The 20,694-nt window shown below is 38.4% G+C and overlaps 2 protein-coding genes across 2 annotated transcripts in view; both read left to right on the plus strand.

The window, feature by feature from the left end:
* Window positions 1-282: 282 nt before the first annotated feature.
* Window positions 283-5,427, plus strand: vps18 (VPS18 core subunit of CORVET and HOPS complexes). The gene is made up of 5 exons (XM_059498652.1): window positions 283-713; window positions 826-967; window positions 1,346-1,437; window positions 2,302-4,172; window positions 4,384-5,427. The coding sequence occupies exons 1-5, from the start codon at window positions 623-625 to the stop codon at window positions 5,110-5,112; spliced, it is 2,925 nt and encodes a 974-aa protein (XP_059354635.1). The 5' UTR covers window positions 283-622; the 3' UTR covers window positions 5,113-5,427.
* A 929-nt stretch (window positions 5,428-6,356) lies between these two features.
* Window positions 6,357-20,694, plus strand: part of LOC132092424 (chromatin-remodeling ATPase INO80-like) — a 40,400-nt gene continuing 26,062 nt past the window's right edge. Inside the window, exons 1-22 of the mRNA XM_059498653.1 lie at window positions 6,357-6,504; window positions 8,946-9,006; window positions 9,114-9,288; window positions 9,579-9,739; window positions 10,044-10,111; window positions 11,017-11,163; window positions 11,251-11,371; window positions 11,448-11,647; window positions 11,741-11,794; window positions 12,226-12,429; window positions 12,509-12,704; window positions 12,798-12,865; window positions 12,977-13,186; window positions 13,738-13,818; window positions 15,508-15,603; window positions 16,418-16,477; window positions 16,569-16,711; window positions 17,604-17,688; window positions 17,768-17,885; window positions 18,497-18,582; window positions 18,682-18,849; window positions 19,006-19,139. Coding sequence (XP_059354636.1) covers window positions 9,146-9,288; window positions 9,579-9,739; window positions 10,044-10,111; window positions 11,017-11,163; window positions 11,251-11,371; window positions 11,448-11,647; window positions 11,741-11,794; window positions 12,226-12,429; window positions 12,509-12,704; window positions 12,798-12,865; window positions 12,977-13,186; window positions 13,738-13,818; window positions 15,508-15,603; window positions 16,418-16,477; window positions 16,569-16,711; window positions 17,604-17,688; window positions 17,768-17,885; window positions 18,497-18,582; window positions 18,682-18,849; window positions 19,006-19,139 — 2,543 coding nt within the window. The 5' untranslated portion in view covers window positions 6,357-6,504; window positions 8,946-9,006; window positions 9,114-9,145. The remainder of the gene's footprint in view (window positions 6,505-8,945; window positions 9,007-9,113; window positions 9,289-9,578; window positions 9,740-10,043; window positions 10,112-11,016; window positions 11,164-11,250; window positions 11,372-11,447; window positions 11,648-11,740; window positions 11,795-12,225; window positions 12,430-12,508; window positions 12,705-12,797; window positions 12,866-12,976; window positions 13,187-13,737; window positions 13,819-15,507; window positions 15,604-16,417; window positions 16,478-16,568; window positions 16,712-17,603; window positions 17,689-17,767; window positions 17,886-18,496; window positions 18,583-18,681; window positions 18,850-19,005; window positions 19,140-20,694) is intronic.

The raw sequence follows: 20,694 nt of genomic DNA on the forward strand, positions 1-20,694 counted from the left end.
AAATGTAAGAAATAAAGACGATCTGGACTTTCATTTTTATTGTTAGACCTTTGTTTTTGGATCTGGATAAAAAATATTATTGGACTGCCATGATTGTTTCAAAAAATAATAGCGATTTTTTTTTAAACAAAAAACGTTAAAAACAACAATTTCGATTAATAATCCTAAAATAAGTGTAATTACACAAAATTTATATGTATTAGAAATCGAGAATCGATTGTTAACTGAACAGTGCCACTACGTGGACAGATAAAGAACAACAGTGAGATTTTGTCACGTTAATCACATGATTTTCATCAGCTGACCAAGACAGCGATGCTTTGCACACAACGCAGCTCGGTCTCTTAGTTCTGTCCTTATTCTTTGATCAAATATAATTTAGAGATCATTTTCGTTTTATTTTGCATCTGTTTTAGTTCCAGTATATATTCCTTAGCACATAACGGGTGTAACGTTATTGTCAGTAAATTAGCTCTTGAACTGGACATTTAGCTCACATGCTAGCGTGTTATGGGTGGGAGCGGCTGGTAGAAATACTGTACGTCGTCTTTACATGCAGTGTAAACACAGGTTCAGTGTTTGTTACACATACTGTAGTTTTGTGAATATATGATCATTTGCAATGGCATCTATTCTGGATCAATATGAAGATTCTCAGAACATCCGTCAACACAGCCGTGTGTCAGCGGCCAACATCGGGATCACTCATTCAGGTACAAACCTCTACATCTCCATCATTTTTATCATATTTGCAGACATTATGATTCCATTTTTGGGTAATTTGGTGTGACTGTGGCACTTTACATTAAGTTTTTCCGTTCAAAGGGTTTGTGAATGTAAGGTTGGAGGAAGAGAAACCTATTTTCAACAAGCAGCGCATCGATTTCTCACCTCCCGAAAAAATCAACCATTTCTCAGTGTGCAACAACCAGTTATGCATGAGTCTGGGGAAAGACACCCTCCTGAGGTAAAGCTGTGATTTCTCGACTCTATGTAATCCACAATTGTTTATTTAAGAGATCTTGCAGTTGCTAAGTTTTGCATTGATTAGTTTATGTACATGCAATTAGTGATCGTCTATTTTACTGTCTGAGTATTAAAAGGTGAAAGGACTAAGCAGCGAGGATGTGAACATTAAATACAATCCTCTTTAAAATGCATATTTAATCTTGTCACGTTATGTTCAATTGGGATAAAAATCACTTAATTTGCCTTTTATTTGTGTTATTGTAATCAATTACTAATTATGACTAATTAACATCATAGATGCATTCCTGTAAAAAACTTTTAAAAACATTTCCAGAGCAGTTTAAAATGTAACGTTGTCATGCATATTATGTTTCAGAATTGATCTCGGAAAACCTGATCAGCCAAATCAGATTGAACTGGGAAGAAAGGATGACAGCAAAGTGCACAAACTTTTCCTAGATCCTACAGGTAATGACGTGTCAGTGTTCACACCTTGTTGTAAGAGGATTTAAATGCATTCCTGCCATCTATTAGATGTCATTAGATACATACGTGGTTTGATTAGATATCCATGGAAATTAGTATGACAAAAGAAACATTGCAAAGTAGTTTAATAGATGTGAACTGGGAAATGTATATTTTCAATGCTGGTAAAATGAGTACAATGAATAAACACACGAATGTAATCGGTTTTTGAGATTATTTATAATGCTTTATAATGCATTTTCATTAAGAGAAATGGGTTATCTGTTTAAACCTGGTCTTAAGATCTGTCTTGTGTGATCCATTCACAAATGGTCAGGTGAGACCATTGTTTTGTTTTTAGCAATTATTCTTTTTTTATGTCTGACGTTGCAAGATTATCTTGTGATAGTCTATAGCACAAATTGTACCATAATGTTTTGCCATGTAAGTCATCATGATTTTAATGTTTAATAATATTGAATAATTTAGAAATTAATGTTAAATAATACATTTTCTAAAATGTATATAGATAAATGTGTGAGTGTGATTATGTGTGTGTGTGTGTGTGTGTGTATACACACACACACACAGACATATATATATATATATATATATATATATATATATATATATATATATAAATTCTCTTCAGCACAGTTGACAAGTGATTAGGCTGATCAGATGGATTAGCTTTTAAAATACAAATGTGACACGATCATTTTATACCAATTTACACCTAGCATTGATTCAAGATGGTTCTTATACCAAAAAAAAAAAAAAGCTCAGGCCTGGCTTTTTTAAATTTCTAATTTAAAAATTTGCTTGTTTAATGCAATCTGTAAAATGACCTTATCAATTGCCTTACAGGGTCACATTTAGTCATCAGCCTCAACACAAACGAATGTGTATACCTAAACCGAAACACTCAAAAGGTCCGAAGTCTGTCACGATGGAGAGGTCACCTGATTGAGAGCATAGGATGGAACAAATTAACCGGCTCTGAGACCAACACCGGGCCGATTCTGGTCGGCACCAGCCAGGGAATCATCTTTGAAGCGGAGATCTCTGCCTCTGAGGGCTCTCTGTTCAACACTAACCCAGACCAGTACTTCAGACAGGTTCATTCCCTGGAGGAGGATGGGAAGCCAGCTCCGGTTTGTTGCCTCGAGGTGGAACGTGGCTTGGAATCCAAGTACTTCATTGTTGCGACCACACGGAAACGCCTCTTCCAGTTCGTTGGAAAGCTGGCAGAGGGATCCGAGCAGCAGGGGTTCAGCTCCATCTTTGCCCAGAACCAGGATCTCCTACCCAGCTTCCAGGAGTTTCCAGTCAATATGGGCTACAGTGAGATTACGTTTTACACCTCAAAGCTGCGCAGTTCCCCGAAGGCCTTTGCATGGATGATGGGAAATGGGGTTTTGTATGGACAGCTAGACTACGTGCGGCCCGACTCTCTACTCAGTGATGTTCAAGTGTGGGAATACACATCAGACATTGATCTAAACTTCATCAAGCCCATCTCTATAGTACTCACACAGTTTCACTTCCTGCTCCTGCTCCCAGATCGTATCAAGGGTATCTGCACTCTGAATGGGCAGGTAGTGCACGAAGATGTGTTTCCAGAGAAGTTCGGCATGCTAAAAAAGATGATCAAAGATCCCATCACTGGGCTCGTGTGGATCTACACCGAGAAAGCTGTGTTTCGCTACCACATCCAGAGGGAGGCGCGGGACGTTTGGCAGATGTACATGAGCATGAATAAGTTTGACCTGGCCAAAGAGTACTGCAAAGACCGCCCAGAATGCCTAGATATGGTGCTTGCCAAAGAGGCCGAGCACTGCTTCCAGAACAAGCGCTACATGGAGAGCGCCAAATGCTATGCTCTCACTCAGAACTACTTTGAAGAGATTGCGCTGAGGTTCATCGAGGCCAAGCAGGAGGAGGCCTTGAAAGAGTTTCTGATTAAGAAGCTGAGCAACTTCAAGCCCACAGAGAAGACTCAGATCACCCTGCTGGTCACCTGGCTGACAGAACTCTATCTGAACCAGCTTGGTCAACTGGAGACCGATGACGGCAAACAACACCTCTTCCTGGAGACCCGCGAAGAGTTCCGCACCTTTCTTAAAAGCCCCAAACATAAAGAGTGCTTCTACAACAATCGCAACACCATCTACGACCTGCTCGCTAGTCACGGCGACGTGGACAACATGGTGTATTTCTCGGTCATCATGCAAGATTATGAACGCGTTATATCTCATTACTGCCAGCATGACGACTACAGTGCAGCTTTAGATGTTCTCTCCAAACACTGCGACGACAAGCTCTTCTACAAGTTCTCCCCAGTCCTCATGCAGCACATCCCCAAAAAGGTGGTCGATGCATGGATTCAGATGGGAAATCGGTTGGATCCCAAGAATCTGATCCCAGCACTGGTGAACTACAGCCAGATGGGCAGCATGCAGCAGATAAACGAGACCATCCGGTACATGGAGTTCTGTGTATATGAGCTGGATGTCAAAGACGAAGCCATTCACAATTACTTACTCTCGCTTTATGCTAAACACAAGCCGGATTCTCTGTTGTGGTACCTCGAACAAGCGGGAACGCATGTCTCCGACATCCACTATGACTTGAAATATGCCTTGCGCCTTTGTGCCGAACATGGGTACCTGCAGGCATGTGTCTTGGTGTACAAGATTATGGAGCTGTATGAGGAGGCTGTGGATCTAGCTCTACAGGTATGTGTGATTATAATCTCTTACATTCTCCTTGAATTTCTGTTAAGGACCTATGACTGTGCTCTATGAGTGTCAATGATAAAGAAAGGGAAATTCAGCATGATTTTACCCCCCAATGATGAAGCTTTTTACCTCATTATGATATTAGAAAAGCTGTATCGCCCTGCATTTTTTACATTCCATAAAAAAATTCCTGTATTCATCCATTTAGGTGGATGTAGATTTGGCCAAGTCTTGCGCCGACCTTCCAGAGGACGACGAGGAGTTGAGGAAGAAGCTGTGGCTGAAGATTGCTCGTCATGTGGTTCAGGAGGAGAAAGATGTCAAGAAGGCCATGAACTGTCTGTCCAGTTGCAACCTTCTTAAGATTGAGGACATCTTGCCTTTCTTTCCAGATTTTGTTACGATAGACCACTTCAAGGAGGCAATTTGCAACTCCCTGGAAGAGTACAACCAACACATTGAGGAGCTGAAACAAGAAATGGAGGAGGCCACGGAAAGTGCCAAACGCATCCGTGAAGACATCCAGGAGATGAGGAACAAGTACGGGGTGGTGGAGTCTCAGGAAAAATGTGCCACTTGTGATTTCCCATTGCTCAACCGACCTTTCTATCTCTTCCTTTGTGGGCACATGTTCCATTATGATTGCCTTTTACAGGAAGTCATCCCTCACCTCTCTTCCTATAAGCAGAATAAATTGGAGGAGCTACAGAAGAAGCTGGCAGCGACCACGCAGACCACCAAATCCAGGAACAGGCCCAGAGAGGAGGATACGGTCAGCTTAGGCAAGGGTCAAGGAAGCAGAGAGCAGATCAAGTCAGACATTGATGACATCATAGCGTGTGAGTGTGTCTACTGTGGAGAGCTAATGATCAAATCCATTGACAAGCCTTTCATAGATCCACAGAAGTTTGATCAAGAGATGTCCAGCTGGCTCTGAAGGACACACTTCTCCATGAGTTCTTTTGAGGGCTGCTGTTGATCATTGTACATATGCCGGAAGTTTAAGTGTTTGTGCATTGTGAAAGTAGTAATTTGTTTAGAATGTTATATGCTACATGCTGAATTAATGAGCATTAACATGATTCTGTTAACAGATATGTACTGTACAAATGGTCTTCTTTGATTTTATGTTGCTTAGTCACTTAAAAAATTAATATGCACTTGTTCATTTTGCATTATGAGTAATGTGAATAATATCTTTTTTTTTTTATGTATGCAACAAAAAATAATAAATGATTGCTATTTGACCAGACTTTGTGTTGTGATATGTTATGGGATATGCAAATGTGTGCACAGACATTTTATAGAAAATTATTTCATTTTGTAAAATATATACAATAATTTTGTATCCAAGCACATTTTAAGATGTACACATTAAAGTTATTGATGTTATTTATTTGATTAAATGACCTCTGTTCATGAGTGCTATTTATTTAATGTATTCAACTATACAATAAATAAATAACATATTTCAAGTGATAATAGCCAAGGATTTATGCACAGCGCTATGACATGGCTCTAAAGGAAAATATATAAAATTAGAAAATAAAAACGAACAGAAACTAAATGTTAAGTAAAAAAAAAAATGTGAACTTACATTTCATGAAGTAGATAAGGACATATAGATTGATAGATAAATTGATTTATTGAATGATAGATTGAATGAGAAATAGGATTACTTTTAATATCTTACATTTATGGATATGTTTTGGCAAGCAAGATAACTAGCACAAGAAATTGACATTTTCAAATTTATTTGAACATTTAGTTTATATTATGGAACAACAAAATTAAAACATAGCAAAATTAAAAATAGCATCAACAGAAAAAAATGCATTAATGCTATATGTAGGACTGTGACAAATTTTACGTCAAATCTCAATCACGCGATATTTTGAGGTTAAATTCGGAAAGTTACGTCATTAGTCCTTCGGCAACGTTCGGTTTTTCTAGGCACAATCAGTAGAACTCCGACAGCCATTATACGATCCTCCGATAAACCGTTACATTTATAATGGGTCGAATTCTTTACCACTTCCTTTTTTAACTAAACTACTCTTTTCCTTCTGCTACTAGTGCTTTTATATGTTACGTCTCTGATGCTTATAAGATTGTAGCCATCGCTCTCTATTTGATTGGTTCGCCTGTTCCCCACTCTATCCTCGCCATGGCGCCGTGTCCCTGCTCTCTCAGTTACTGAAAGTGGCCGCCTCTCTGCTGCTACCGACTCACGGTCTCTCTCCTCGCTCACAACCGCCATTTTGGAGACAGAGAGCTGCGAGTCGGCTGCAACAGAGACAGAGCAAAAACGGCGGACACGGGGGACAAGGTGAGCTAGCGTTTATGAAGAACCTGGTGGGGACGCAATGGGGGAAGATGGCCGGGAGGGAGAAAGAATTAGGATTAGAATCACAGATCTGCTGGCCTCCTCTACTCCCGCAGTACATATCGACACGAGACGGGACAGATGGTGCTTGACCTCACGTGGAACAAGGCCACGGAACTCTTACGAATCATTTTAAATCATATCTCCCTACATTTCATTTGACAAAGAGGTGGTGGCCTTAAAGAGACAGAACCCATTTCAATTATTCAAAATGATCAAGAACTTGTCATAATACTAAAACCTTGATAAAAAGTCATCTCTGCTCGCTTATCATTCCAAAATAGCAGCTATAGCTAGACTTCATAGCCTTGCTTTTAAAAATCCAATAAAGCTCGTTTTTACTGGTCGTGGCTCAAATGTACCTTATATTGTAGCTCTGCTAACTAGCAACATATAACGTTACAGTAACCCTGGATTTAGATTAACAGCCAGCACTGGCTGCTGAGACGTTTAGCGTTAGCTAAACCTAGCCAGATTAGCATGCTAGCTAAGCTAAATCGGACATAAAATATCACCCTGTCGATAATATTGTGTGAACAGTAGCTTTACATGGATTTAATTATGAGTCTAAAGACACCTTGCCCTGATGTACATTTCCTTATTATATAAAAAACTAACGTTATGCTTGAATGACTGCATCATCAGTGTGCGTAAGGTTTATAAATCGCGTTCTCTCAAATTAAGAAATCCAAATCGACCAGTCAGTTTAACACATCCCCGGGCGTTAATGCCAAAGCAGTAGCCAAACTACTGAAGTGAGAATTGTATCTCAGCCGTTGCTGTGTTTGTTATGTTGCATCCAGGAAATGGTTAAATGGGGCACTAAAACACTAGTGGTGTCAGTGCTTTATTTATGTTTACAAAAACTCTCAAACCCTGTGCTAATGCACCAGCACCATGTGAGGTGGAGTATCATGTACTGTTTTAGATTTGCATTGAGGTGAATTACTACGAACAGATGTGAATTAATTTCTAATGGTGCATTTTCAATAAAACTGCCTATTTTAACAAATAATACTTTTGGTTTGAGCATTCACTATTCTTTAAAAAGGGTATGAGAAGGAAATTCACACTATTTTTGGTGTTTTGAACAATTAATCCATGCACTTCACATTTTATCTTTTTTTTTTTTTTTTTAATTGCAACGAAACAAGTAGCAAAAGATTTTTCCCCCTCTGTATTGTGGCATACATAGAACTATTGCTACATTTTCTCAACATTTAGACCCCAGGATGGGGTTTTTTGATGCCACAAAAACATGATTTGCTACTTGGTATTTATTACAAGTGTCTTTAGATGGTGTGGACAGTCTCATTTTTATAGTGAGCATTTGATTTAGAATTTATATATATATATGCAGTGCAAGATGAGTTATCAATATCTTTTGATAAAATGTCTTATCAGTCTTTTGTCTGTTTTTCTAAAAAAAAAAATCTGTTTTAAACATGTATATCTGATATTAGCTAATTTTGTTGTGTTTTAAGATTACACAATCATAGATGATCTTAAAGCTGAGACAGAAGCATTAAAAGCTACAGAGATGCACTAACATTCCAAGGTTTGTGGCCAGTAAGATTGTTTACTTTACAATAATACTTAGTAAGTGTAAAGACTTGTTACAAATGTATCTCATTTTACACAAAAATTTGAAGCAGCATGACTGTTTTGAACATTTATAATGATAAATGTTTCTTGAACAGCAAATCAGTATATTAGAAAGATTTCTGAAGGATTGTGTGACACTGAAGACTGGTGTAATGATGCTGAAAACTCAACTTTGCCCTCACAAGGATAAATTACACTATAAAAAAAATAAATAAATATATATATATATATATTTAAAATTGCTACAATATTATACAATATTATTGTATTTTTGATCAAGTAAATGCAGCCTTAGTGAGCATAATTGACTTTTCCCAAAAGCGTACTTTTTTCCCCAATCCCAAATGTTTAAACAATAATATAATTAATAAGGAAAATCTGCTTTTCTTAAAACTGAATCTTTGAACACATGCATATCTAAAAAGCCCAGTTCAAGTTTATGGCCAGCTGATTCTGAACCTCACAAGGCTGTTTATTAGCTTTGTTAGCACCTCTGTTGCCCACATCCTGCTACAGCAATGGAAAAAGTCAGTATTACATTTCAATATGATATCAATAAACTTGTCAACTCTGTTAATCTCAATCCACTTCATTTTCTACAGCCACTTCCAGTATGCAATGTGCATATGTGTTTTTTCATCCAGTTCTGAATATTTAAATGCAATATTCTTGCCCTACATGTGCAATAATTCTAAAAGTGATTATGTCTATATAAGAGTGGACAGTTTCATCAGTAAGTGCAGTAAATAAGTCAACATCACATCCTTTTCTGTTTCAGATTCATCATTTCTGGTGCACTGAATGTTGAAATTGTGAAATATGAAGTTTCACTCTTTAAAGGTACTGTACTGTACCACAGTTTTATTACCTTGATTCAAAGTATTCAGATGATCTTCATAATCTCATTCAGAGTTAACCGACAAACACTTTCTGTGTTGTGTTTGCAGTAATCGCCCTCTCAGGCTCTTAACCTCTACCTATGGCCTCAGAGCAGGATGTTGTGGGAGACGCCACATGCTCAAAGTTGGCCAAACCACTTCACCTGCAGTACCTTGAGCGATCCCTCCGTCTAGACACTTTTCTAAGACAGACTGCTGCTGTTTTTAACCAGAGCATTTCCAGGTAATTCGTTGTGTAGTTCTCCAAGGCAGAGAGGTCCTCTTTGACCCCTTTGTCTTTTAAGTCACTGCATGACTACCATGCCTTTACAAAATCCTCAGCGAATATAATACCTCAACCCTGTTTGTGATTTTTAGCTAACTTGTTGTTTTAGAATGTTTCTCTAGTCCCAATAATTCCAAACACCAAATGCTAATAGTAAACGTTTTATGGGAAATATTGCACTGAAGCTGGGATGTCAGCCCTGTGGTGGCTTGTTTATGGTTGTGTTTGTGTGTGCTTCTCTATATCAGTGATGAAAGCGATGGTGGTTTGGGTGAGGGTTCTTCTCTGGCCCCGTCTAACCCACTGCTGGCAGTGAAAGATGATCACATCAACCCTGAGAACGAGACCAAGGACTCCTGCAGAGATGGAGAGGCAGAGTGTGACACTCTCAATGGAGCTGTGCTGCAAGGTTCAAGACAGAATAAACAATAGCTATGTTATATAACATGAGAATGTCATTTTCTGTATATATTGCGCTGACCAGTTGTCTTGGACTTTTGTTGGCATCTAATTACATTTTGTCTCATTACTATGATAAAAAGAGTAGTATTATGCTGGTCATGTGATTTCAAATCGGCAGCCTTCAAGAGGCATTCTAATGTGTATATGATTTTAAACCTATTTTTCAAAGGTACTCTTCATTTATTTAGGAGTGAAAGTTTTGAGTTAAATTGTTTTTTTTTTTACCTTGAACCCCAACCTGTCATCCACAGAGCACAAAGCTGACAAGGCCAATCTGTATAACTTCTCGAAACTGAAGAAAAGCAGGAAATGGCTAAAGGTAATGCATATATATATATAAAACAGTACAAAAATCCAATCCCTGCTTTATAGAAGCCTGTTTCCGCCTCGAAGTAAAACCGTTTAAAACAATAATTGCGGTTAAAATAGTAAATAAAGGCACTTTGCAAATTATAAACTCAAAGAAACATTGCATGCATTCACTCCTAAAATGTTTGCATTCTCTCATAAAAAGTTTTGCGTTGTCCCAGAGAAACTGCAAACGCAGAGCTAGTCATGGAAATGAGGTAGGATGAAATATTATATTTGAAAGCTTTTGCGAGCAAATGTTATATTTCTTAGGGGAACGCAATACTTTTGGGAGAGAACAGGAAAGTTTTTTGAACAAATAAAACGTTTCTCTGGGGAACACAAAAGCATTGAAATAAATCCTTTTTTGTTCTATAGCCTGGCCCTTTAGAAGTTGTAATTATGACCAAATACAAATAAGTTTGATTTGCAGTAATAAGATATGCAGTTACAGTTGTTCACTTTCAACAAAAAAAAGGGGAAGTCGTGGCCTAGTGGTTAGAGAGTTTGACTCCTAACCCTAGGGTTGTGGGTTCGAGTCTCGGGCCGGCAATACCACGACTGAGGTGCCCTTGAGCAAGGCACCAAACCCCCAACTGCTCCCCGGGCGCCGCTGCATAAATGGCTGCCCACCGCTCTGGGTGTGTGTTCACAGTGTGTGTGTGTGTTCACTGCTGTGTGCACTTCGGATGGGTTAAATGCAGAGCAAGAATTCTGAGTATGGGTCACCATACTTTGCTGAATGTCACGTCATTTTCACTTTTTGCTCCGAAAAGGAATTAACATCGTTAAATGATAATTCATTTGTAATTGTGCCTCTCCTTTATTTGCATGTCTAAGCAGTCTGATATTTGGGAGATTGTTTGTGAATTTCAGGGCATCGTGCTGAGCGATGACACCACAGATTCCGATACTGACTCGGATGATTCGGACTTCACAATGACACAGGAAGAGCTCCAGGACATGCTGCGCCTGCACAAGTTCACCAAACTCCACCAGAGCAAGTTCCACTCTGACAGAGAGGTACGACATTCTTGCTGAGTCTGGGAGAGTTGCCCACACTTCAATAGCTTCCTGGAACCAGTTGGTAATGTGTGTTTGTGTTCACAGCTGCAGCACTATCAACACTACAGCACAGGACTCCTGTCCACTCACGACCCATTCTATGAGCAGCAGCGTCACCTACTGGGCCTCAAGAAAAAGAAAATCAAGGAAGAGAAGAAATGCAAAGGTAAGCCTACAAAACAAAAGAGGAGGACAGTAGCTGTTTTCTGCTCATTTGAGTACTCATTCCTCTTTTTTCCTAGCTAAGAAAAAGATGAAAAAGAAGAAGAAACGAGGAGAGGAGTTCTCCATGGAGGGACGGCCACACGTAACAAAAGTTTTTGCCAAGTTTTCTCATGATGCACCCCTCCCCATGATCAAAAAGAAGCACTTAACCATTGAGCAGCTCAATGCCCGTAGACGAAAGGTCTGGCTCACAATTGCCAAAAAAGAAATCCCAAAGGTACAATACATTTTCTTGGTCATCAGTTTGGAATCCCATTGAGCTGTTTCTTCTGTTCCCACTTTAATCTCTGTTTTCATTGTTTCATTTCAGGCGTTTAAACAGAAAGTCTCAGCAAGGAACTTCGTTTTAACCAATGCCAGAAAGGTGAGAGGGGTTTACTTGTTGCATACACTACCAGTGGGGTTGGTAAGATTTTAAAATGTTTCTGAAAGAAATCTCTCATGCTCACCGAGGCTGCATTTATTGGGAAAAAATGCTTAAAATTCAGTAATATTTTTTAAATGTAAATACAAATTTTTATATCAAAAGCCATGTTTTCAGCAGTCATGTTCCTTTAAAAAAATATTCTAATATTTTGATTTGGTGCATCAATGCTTCAATGTTGAAAACTTAATATTGTTGATCTACTTCATATTTCTGGAGATACTGAAACATTTTTTAAACATTCAGGATTCTTCAGTGAACACAAACTTAAAACAGAATTTATTTGAAAAAGAAATCTTTTGTACCATTGTCAATACCATTACTGACCACTGATCAATTTAATGCATACTTGCATGTGTATACTTGTCCAGTTGGCCCATCAGTGTATGCGTGAGGTCCGGAGGGCTGCGATCCAGGCACAGAAGAACTGCAAAGAGACTTTGCCACGGGCACGCCGCCTCACCAAAGAGATGCTATTGTACTGGAAGAAGTATGAGAAGGTGGAGAAGGAGCACCGCAAGCGAGCTGAGAAAGAGGCTCTTGAGCAGCGTAAACTTGATGAGGAGATGCGGGAGGTATCAATACATATGCACTAGAAATGAAAATCACTTCCTAAAACATTGTCCCGACAGTTCTTCCTGTGTGTCCTGTCAGGCTAAGCGTCAGCAGAGGAAGCTTAACTTCCTGATCACCCAGACAGAGCTGTATGCTCACTTCATGGGAGGCAAGCAGAACGCTGGGGGAGACGGCACAGAGGAGGAGATCCTGTGCAAGCTTGAGGACAACACCTCCCAACGGCAGATCGACATCGGTGGAGGAGTTATGGTCAATGTCGGCCAGGAGGACTATGGTAGGATCTTTTTCTGTCCCTGATAGATGTTATCAAAATGTGTTTAACAATCAAATGCATTTTAGAGTCAGATTTCATGCTGTCCTTTTGCAGATAGTGAATATTACAAGTCCCAGGCCCTTAAAAATGCAAAAGAGGCATACCAGATCCACCAGGCCAGAGTAAGTGGCAGTCTGAATTGTATTTTATGCCTTTGATTAAAATTATACATGTCTATCTTAATGAATTTTGGCTGTAAATTATTACAATGTCCCTGTTTTTTTGTTCTGTAGACCAGGTTGTTTGACGAGGAAGCAAAGGACAGTCGCAGTGCCTCTCTGCACACGGCTAGCGTGCCTGGCTCTGGCTTCGGCGAGAGCTACAGCTTATCAAACCCATCTATTCAAGCAGGGGAAGATATCCCCCAGCCCACCATCTTCAATGGGAAACTTAAGGGCTACCAGCTCAAAGGCATGAACTGGCTGGCCAATCTTTATGAACAGGTGATTTTTGATGCTCTTTTCTGGTTATTTATACATACACTAGCATTCAAAAGGTTGGGTTATAGTTTAATAAAAAACATTTTTATTTAGCAAAGATGCATTCGAATGGTCAGAAGTGACAGAAATAATTATAATTTCAGAAATGTTTTCTTTTGAACTTTTTTTCAAATATTAAAAAAAAAAAAAACTAAGCAGCATGGCTGTGTTCAAAATTGATAATAATAATAAGAGATATCTCTTCACCAAATCAGCATATTAGAATGATTTCTGAAGGATCATGTGACACTGAAGACTGGGGAATGATGCTGAAAATTCAGCTTTGCCATCATGAAAATGAATTACATTTTAAAGTATATTAAAATACTTTTATTTTAAATTGTAATAATATTTCACAATATTGCTGTTTTTACTGTATTTTTTATCAAATAAATGAGTGATTATTACGAACACATGACATTTTTTTACAGACCACCTAACTTCTGAACAGTAGTTTACATCTCATCTTTCCATTAGGACTGTGATTTATGTCTCTGTTTGATTGTCTCTCTTAGGGCATTAATGGCATTTTGGCAGATGAGATGGGGCTTGGAAAGACAGTTCAGACCATCGCTTTACTGGCTCATTTGGGAGAGGTAAGGACCATAGACTGTATAAAAACATGGACGGAGTGGCACTGCGCGTCACTCACGGAAAATCGAAAATGGGCAAAAGGTGGGAGCTGGTTGCTAAAACCACGCCCACCTAGCTCAACGGTGGTGTCAGCAGCGGTAATCCACCTGTCACTCAATTGCGCCCTTAATTATGCAGAACTTTTAGGCTTAATATAATTTAAACAAATGAGTTATAAAAAAAATTCACCCCCCTCACAGTTGTCATGAAGGGCAAAATTGGCTTTATAGACCAAAAACATGTTTTTTTTCTGCTTTAAATCTGGCAATTTTAACATGCGGAGTCTACATAGACTGCATAAAAACAGGGAGTCTATGGTATTGACTCCCATTTGCAGCCAGCCTCTAGCGGCCAGTTGATGAATTACAGTTTAAGTCACTTCCGTATGGGCTTCACAAGAGAGAGCGGGAGGTTGCTGCTTGGTAAGGTTTTGGTAAGGTTCTGAAGACAGGCAGCAGCTTTGGACGAGGGACAGACTGAAAATTAAGTAGTTATGCACTGAAAAACTTGCCATTCATCCTAGCTTTCCTTAAAGGTGCTGTAAGATTTGGACTCTACTAAAGCGTAAAAATACCATAATATGTTTGCAGATATTTAAGAAACATGCTAAGTTAACATACTTGTTTATCTGAAAAACAATGCTACAGTCTGTTATTCTCCTTTGAAAATGTGCATTCAGGGTGGAATGTCCGTCTTTGTTTTGGCGGGAAACACCGCGTATTTCATTTCAGTCATGGAAGCTGGCAAACGAAAGGGGTCAGAGCGGGAAATTGAACTTTCTGCCCATCCTAAAAACCCTCGACATCCAACCAAAAAACGTTATGATCAACAACGGTATAATAAAAGCAGAATAAATATTGGAGATTCTTTCCATCGTCAGGTGCGCTCGTTCCTGCTGATGTCGTCAATCTGGCAACTTGCGTATGAGTCAAGTCTAAGAAGGAGGGACCAGGTGAAAAAAACCCTCTAAAATATTTTGAATTTGGAATGCAATACCTAGTTCAACCACCGGATGTCAATCTTACATATGGCACCTTTAATGAAGACATTTGAAATGTTCTTTTAGTATTACCAAATAACAAATAGTAATACTTGTACTACTACTAATGAAAAATCTCAGTTTGAGTTTTCTCAGAGCATTACATGTATACGCTCTCTCCATCCCTTTGTATCATCTTCAAGCCAACAGATTTCACTTGAAAGATACTGTATTTCCCAATCTCTAGGCTCTCAGGTCGAAAATCTGGAAATATGACACCAGCGTTTTAAAAGAAAACAATACTCTGTTCTGCTTTCCTGTGCTATCATTTAAATTTTTCCCAAACAAACCCCTGACACCACAAATCAGTTATTTGGCATCAGTGTGAACCCTGCAGCTGTCTCCGCTGATCTGCGTGACTTCCAAGGCTTGCGAAAAAAGGAGGATACAGAGTTTTGGTATTTGATATGAAAGTGTAGCGCTGTGGGCCCATAGGAAGCCATGGTAGCATGTTACCTCGTTCTTCAGTTGTTTCCTGTTTTGACCCCTCTCTCCTCTCTCTCTCTCTCTCTCTCTCTCTCTCTCTCTTTCTTTCCCACCATCTCCGTCCCCTTCCCCCTCCGCTGTCTGCACCTGTTTGGCTTATTTTGTGTCCGTGTGCTCTATGGGACAGAGGGAAAACATCTGGGGACCCTTCTTGATCATCTCCCCAGCCTCAACACTCAACAACTGGCATCAGGAGTTCTCCCGCTTTGTCCCCAAATTCAAGGTGAGTGCGACAGTCGTGCAGGGAAACACCTGCAGCCGTGGAATCCTCTTTACCGCTCTCTCTTGCTTCTTTTAGTGTCCCTCGCTGTCTCAAACATTTTACAAACCCTTTGAACTATTTCCGGAGACTTTTCGGAACAATGGAAAATGTGTTTTTCTTATCATTTGCATATTTTTGCTTAAAGGAAATGAATGACAGATTACTGCACTTCTGGTCTAAATTTTGTAATCCTTAGGGGGCAGTGTTGTATCATTTTTCTCATGTTCCACTAATGTCAGCAACCTAAATATTCATTCCCATTCAGTCAGATTAATCTCACAAATCATCTGTGTCTGAAATCCCAGCCAGAAAACCTTTAGAAATATCAGAGGGTTCAACAATAATTATTTCTTTTTGTTGGCTTGGTCAGGAATTATACTTGACCTGCCATTGTATTTACTGGCCCTGCCTCAATTAATTTTTTAGCAACTTTTTTTTTGTGTCAGAAGGATATGTTTTGTTAAATATGTTTTTCATGAAACATTAGTTTTCTTTATACTAAAAATAAGTTTTAATTTGTGTAATAATTGGAAATTCTAGAGATATAATAATAATACTTTATGAAAGCTATAAATTCAAGCACATACTTTTAGTTTCTTATACTTGCCAAGCTTAATCAGTCTATCCGTATTGTTGAGCCCTGAATAGTTCACATAATACAACTTATGAAAAGTATGTATATTTAAGTTTTATTTTAAGAGTTTTACTTCTTTATTTAATTTCATTAGGCAAAGATTTTTCAAATAATATTTCTTATGTAATTTTTGTCTTTCAGGTGTTACCATACTGGGGGAATCCTCATGATCGTAAAGTCATTCGAAAGTTTTGGAGCCAGGTAAATGTTTCATAAGAATATTGCTTTTAAATATCAGATGAATTGCAATCTACTACTTGAACCATATACTATTCCTTTTTGGCCCCTGTAGAAAACTCTGTATACCCAGAATGCACCGTTTCATGTTGTCATCACCAGTTATCAGCTGGTGGTGCAGGATGTGAAGTATTTCCAGAGGGTGAAATGGCAGTATATGGTTCTGGACGAGGCCCAGGCACTGAAAAGCAGTACCAGGTAATTCGAAATCAATTAGTACTTTTAAAACAGCGGCTTTTAAAATGTTAATTTTACACACATACAGACTATATTTATAGAGACATATGCAATTTTTGGAATAACAAGATATGAGATTATTACATACAACCAAATCTTGATAATGAAGAAATAAATGAAATTATATAGGTAAGCTTAACATAAAATTATAAATGAAAATAATTATGACATAAATATAATTTGAATACATTTCCATGTACGAATAGAATATTAGACAGAGAATGTACTTAAATTTTAAGTTTTGGAACTGACACTAGTATTGTCACACTGCTTATAATTTTAAAATGAGCAAGAATAGCCAGAATGTGAAAATCTGGTTGTCTAACTGATATGCATCCTTGGTTGAACCTTTCAACAAGGGAAAAGAGCTTCTAAAAAGAGTCTCCAGTACCGGTGCATCTCAGATTTTCCATGTTCCTGTCCTCATAGTCAGTGCAGTGACACTATATCTGGACTGGAACCCTTCAGAGAATGAGGGCCTCTCGAGCTCTTAGTGTGAGTTCCTGCCTCTCTGGAGATGACAGTACATGTGCCGGCAGCTTCTGTTGTGGTGGAACATGATTTATTGAGTCTCAACAGGGCTTCAGAGTAGCTTTCAAGAGTATTTAAGTCTTAAAGTCCCCATAATTAATGAACGACTTAACCAAGTCTGAAAAGTGAGCTCTGAAGAGAATACCTATACTATAGGACATCACATCAACACTCAATGCTGAACTCTGAATCTTATAGGTCCTATAGGATTCAGAGTTCAGCACTGAGTGTTGATATGATGTCTCGAGTTATATCCTCCATTGACCTCAACTTGCTGCTTGATTGGGAGCTCTTAGTAGCTGTGTCTGGTTCTTCTTGGCAGTGTACGATGGAAGATTCTCCTTCAGTTCCAGTGCAGGAACCGTCTTCTGCTAACGGGGACGCCAATCCAGAACACAATGGCAGAGGTGAGTGTATTCATGTGAGACCTTGAGTGAGAGCCCATGTGGGTGAGTGAAAAACCTGACGCCGTGTTCTTCCTCTCAGTTGTGGGCTTTGCTTCACTTCATCATGCCGACTCTGTTTGACTCTCACGAGGAGTTCAACGAGTGGTTCTCCAAGGACATCGAGAGTCATGCTGAGAACAAATCTGCTATTGATGAAAGTCAGTCAACTCTTGTTTATTTCCATTTAAGTTGTTGTTTACTGTTCATTTGATTTCCAAGTAGGTTACAATATTATGTGCTAGGGTGGAATGTAGTCAAGTACATTATTTAAAAAAATTTGATTCAAAAAAGTTTGGCAAGACAAGTTAGACAACTATGGATGTTAATGTGAGAAAGACAAGATAGAAAGTTTGAAGTAGATTAAAAAGCTTGAAGTTTGAAAGGTTTTTTTTTAGTGTGATGTAGTTTCAAAAGCCATTCTCATCTATTCTCCGTCTTTAGTTTATCAGATAGATAGACATGTGTTATTGTGTTGCTAACATATTTTATCATGTTGTTAGGCTTTGCTTTTATGTTTTGGCATTTAGCTAGTGTGTCCTAAGCTAGATGTTAGGCTTGGCTACAGAGGTGAAGTTAAAATAATACAGTTAAATCAAAGAAGAGTATGTTGCCCTTCTCAAGCCTACATAATTAAGTTATTATATATTTTTGGGTATTTCAGCTGCAGTGTGATCTAATAACATTTATTATTGAAACAGCAGCACTCACGTTGAGCAAGCAAAGCTTTCACTTTACTTGAGATGATTTACCTTGGTTTTTACCCTTTCAGACCAACTTTCCAGACTGCACATGATCCTTAAACCCTTTATGCTGCGCAGAATAAAGAAGGATGTGGAGAACGAGCTCTCTGACAAGGTGATGTTCTATAGCCTCTCAGACAGAATTATGGTTTCATACCTAATATGTCTATGTGTGTGAGATTTATGTTGCTTATTTTTCATACCTGCATCTCAGATTGAAATCTTGACATACTGCCAGCTGACCAGCAGACAGCGGCTGCTCTACCAGGCTCTAAAGAACAAAATCTCCATCGAGGACCTGCTGCAGTCCTCAATGGGCACGGCCCAGCAAGCCCACAGCACCACCAGCAGCCTCATGAATCTTGTCATGCAGTTCAGGAAGGTGAGGCCAGCTTTGTCAGCTTTAAAGGGATAGTCCACCCAAACATGAAAACTCAATTAAATAAATCAATTAAAGCCTTTGAGACGTTTTGAAGTCTTACAGTATATATAGTGATGAAGCTGTTTTTAAACACAGCATGTTGTTCTCATCTTTAAGGTTTGTAACCACCCAGATCTGTTTGAGCGTCAGGAGATACGCTCGCCTTTCCACATGTCCCTGAAGCCCTTCATCATGTCCAAATTTCTCTTCCGACACGCCATCATCCGTACGTCTGACCACGGAAAGACCAAGTGAGTTGATCTCAATGAAGCTTTCAGGTTTACTGAACCTCCCTTAAGGCCCGTTCACACCAAGGATGATAACTACTGTATAAAGTTAACCATTGTAATTCCATGCACACCACAAATATACACGAAGGAACAATAATGTTGGAGTAACTTGGAAAAAAGAGTGATTTTTTTTTCTTTCTTTTCCAGCTAATGAACCATAAAACATATTCAACCAATCATAAGAATTAATGCAGCATACAAAATGCAGTTGTGCTTAAAATTATTCATACCCTTGGTAAATATGAAGCCTACCAAAGAAGGATGTGAAAATAAATCTGCATTGTTTATCAATTTGATATTTCTTTAAAAATAAATAAATAAATAAATCTAACCTTTAGTTGAAGTAAAAAGAATAAACAAAAAGTGAAAGGAGGGCAAATCACATTATGAACAAAATACAGAATGAGCGCAATTATCAGTACCGCTAGAAATTCTTATGAGTAAAATATATCTAAAGTATATTCATATTTGCATTTAAAACATATCAATAATAATTACCGGAAGCAATAATTTACAAGTTACAATCAACTAAAGATGTTGCAAATCTACCTGAAAGAGGACATCTGTCTATGTGCACGGGAGTTTGAGTGGCCAAATACTCTCCAATGATCATAGCTGGTGAATTGCAAAAAAAGTTGTTGAGTCTCGGGGCAGAAAAAAATGTGAATTAATCAAACAGAACCTATATCACCACATGTTGTTTGGGAGGGGTTCTAGAAAAAAAACAAATTCAAAAACAAACTCCAGCGTATTGAACTTCAGACATGATTGGGTTCTATTGTCAGATTAAACTAAAAATTAGCTTTTTAGCAGCAAACACGTTTCAAGATGAGTTCTCTGACCTGAACCCCCACAGGAAATGAGTGTGGAGAACTGAAGAGGAGAAGCACCAACATGAACCTGGAAATCTGAAGGGTTTGGAGGGATTGTCATCAGAACTTATTGTGGCCAATGTGTATAAGACAATTATTAGACATCTATTATTACATTTATATTTCATTTAGAATTAGACATTTATTTCATAATGAGATTTTACCTCCATTTTAAATTCTTATTCTTCAATGAGAGGTTGGATTTGTGTAAATGTTTAAAATAAACTAGATAGTAAAGTTTGTGGTCAAACTTTAAGTTGGCTTGAAAAAGCCTGGCCAGAAAGTTTTAAAAATTTTTGAAAGTTTGAAAAGTTTAAAAAGATTTAAAAGTTTGAAAAGTTAAGAAGTTTAAAAAAGAAAGTGATTAACATATTGCTAGCATTAAAAGCAAGTGACTACCATGTCATTAGCATGATTAGCAAAGTTGCTAGCATGTTGCTAGCATGATTAGCAAGTGACTAGTATGTTACTAGCATGTTTGTAGCATGATTAGCATTTTGCTAACATGTTTCTATCATGATTAGCATGTCGGTACCATGTTTCTATCATGATTAGCATGCGGCTAGCATGTCTCTAGCATGATTAGCAAGTTGCTAGCATGTTTCTAGTATGTTGCTAGCATGTTACTAGCATTTTCCTAGCAT

This window comes from Carassius carassius, chromosome 18 (assembly GCF_963082965.1).
Source record: "Carassius carassius chromosome 18, fCarCar2.1, whole genome shotgun sequence".
Taxonomy (NCBI): Eukaryota; Metazoa; Chordata; class Actinopteri; order Cypriniformes; family Cyprinidae; genus Carassius; species Carassius carassius.

What these genes read in the sequence shown, in the direction of transcription:
- vps18 (XM_059498652.1), top strand. Translation starts at nt 623, where the DNA reads ATGGCATCTATTCTGGATCAATATGAAGATTCTCAGAACATCCGTCAA. An exon ending in ACTTTTCCTAGATCCTACAG is followed by an intron (nt 1,438 to 2,301) that starts GTAATGACGTGT and finishes ATTGCCTTACAG; the next exon opens with GGTCACATTTAGTCATCAGC. An exon ending in CTGTGGATCTAGCTCTACAG is followed by an intron (nt 4,173 to 4,383) that starts GTATGTGTGATT and finishes TCATCCATTTAG; the next exon opens with GTGGATGTAGATTTGGCCAA.